Here is an 892-nt window from a genome sequence, read left to right as displayed (position 1 = left end):
GCCAGCGTTTGAAGTTCAGTTTTGTCCAGAAAGGCTGCGAACTGCCTCATGTTTTCTGTCGTTATTCTGTATGCATGTTTAAGGTCTTCTGTGTCCTCTGTCCTGTCTTCATTCTGACAGTTATCAAACAGGAAGTGAACAGGCTGATTCTTTTCATCTTTGGCACACTTAATGTTTGCATCCTCGAGGGTTTTCAGAACATTTTTAGGTTTTCTTCCATCTGAGTGAGTGATGAGGGCAACAATGTTCTTCTCCATATCTTTTCCAAACAGAGACATCACTGAATCAAGTCGGTCACTCAGTCGATTCTCAGTTGCTTTCAGCACCAGACCCACTGCATTGATCTCATGGACTCCGTCCTCTGAGCGGAACAAGTCGAATAATCTTTGTCTGACGATGTCATCTCGCTCGGTCCCCATGGTGCTCCAGTACCCAGGAGTGTCGATGATGGTCAGAGGGAAGGGCAGAGTTTCACCTTCAAAACCAAAGATCTGGTACACGATCACAGCTGATTCCTGACTCTTCTCCTCCTCTACGATCTGAAACCAGACATCGTCCTCCCACTTCACTCCCATGGTGTAGTTGACCAGAGCGTTGATCAGAGTAGATTTTCCTGCTCCTGTTTCACCAACAAGTAAAATGGTTCTGTCTTTCTTGTCCACATTTCTTTCACCAAGTGTTGTTCTTCTCACAGTTCCAATCAACTCTTTCTTTGTTGGTAACTGGTAGCGTCTGGGAGATCCGGACTGGATCAGATTACTTTCTGAGATTATATTGTCATATTTCTCTGATGAGTATTTATTCCTGTAGAAGAAGCAGATCATGTACAACATGTTATATACTATTCATGTTTAAAGCTATAATATGTAACTCTGGCTCTATGTTCTCTATG

The 892-nt window shown here is 43.2% G+C and overlaps 1 protein-coding gene across 1 annotated transcript in view; it reads right to left on the bottom strand.

Annotated features, from left to right (window-relative positions):
• Nucleotides 1–833, bottom strand: part of LOC118332933 — a 1,377-nt gene extending 544 nt beyond the window's left edge. The window contains exon 1 of the mRNA XM_035668371.1: nucleotides 43–833. Coding sequence (XP_035524264.1) covers nucleotides 43–833 — 791 coding nt within the window. The remainder of the gene's footprint in view (nucleotides 1–42) is intronic.
• Nucleotides 834–892: the final 59 nt, after the last annotated feature.

Source organism: Morone saxatilis, unplaced genomic scaffold (genome assembly GCF_004916995.1).
Source record: "Morone saxatilis isolate NCDOM2014 unplaced genomic scaffold, NCSU_SB_2.0 Contig21, whole genome shotgun sequence".
NCBI classification, from domain to species: Eukaryota; Metazoa; Chordata; class Actinopteri; family Moronidae; genus Morone; species Morone saxatilis.
Note: the sequence above shows the minus strand (reverse complement) of the source record. Positions and strands in the feature narration are given on the sequence as shown.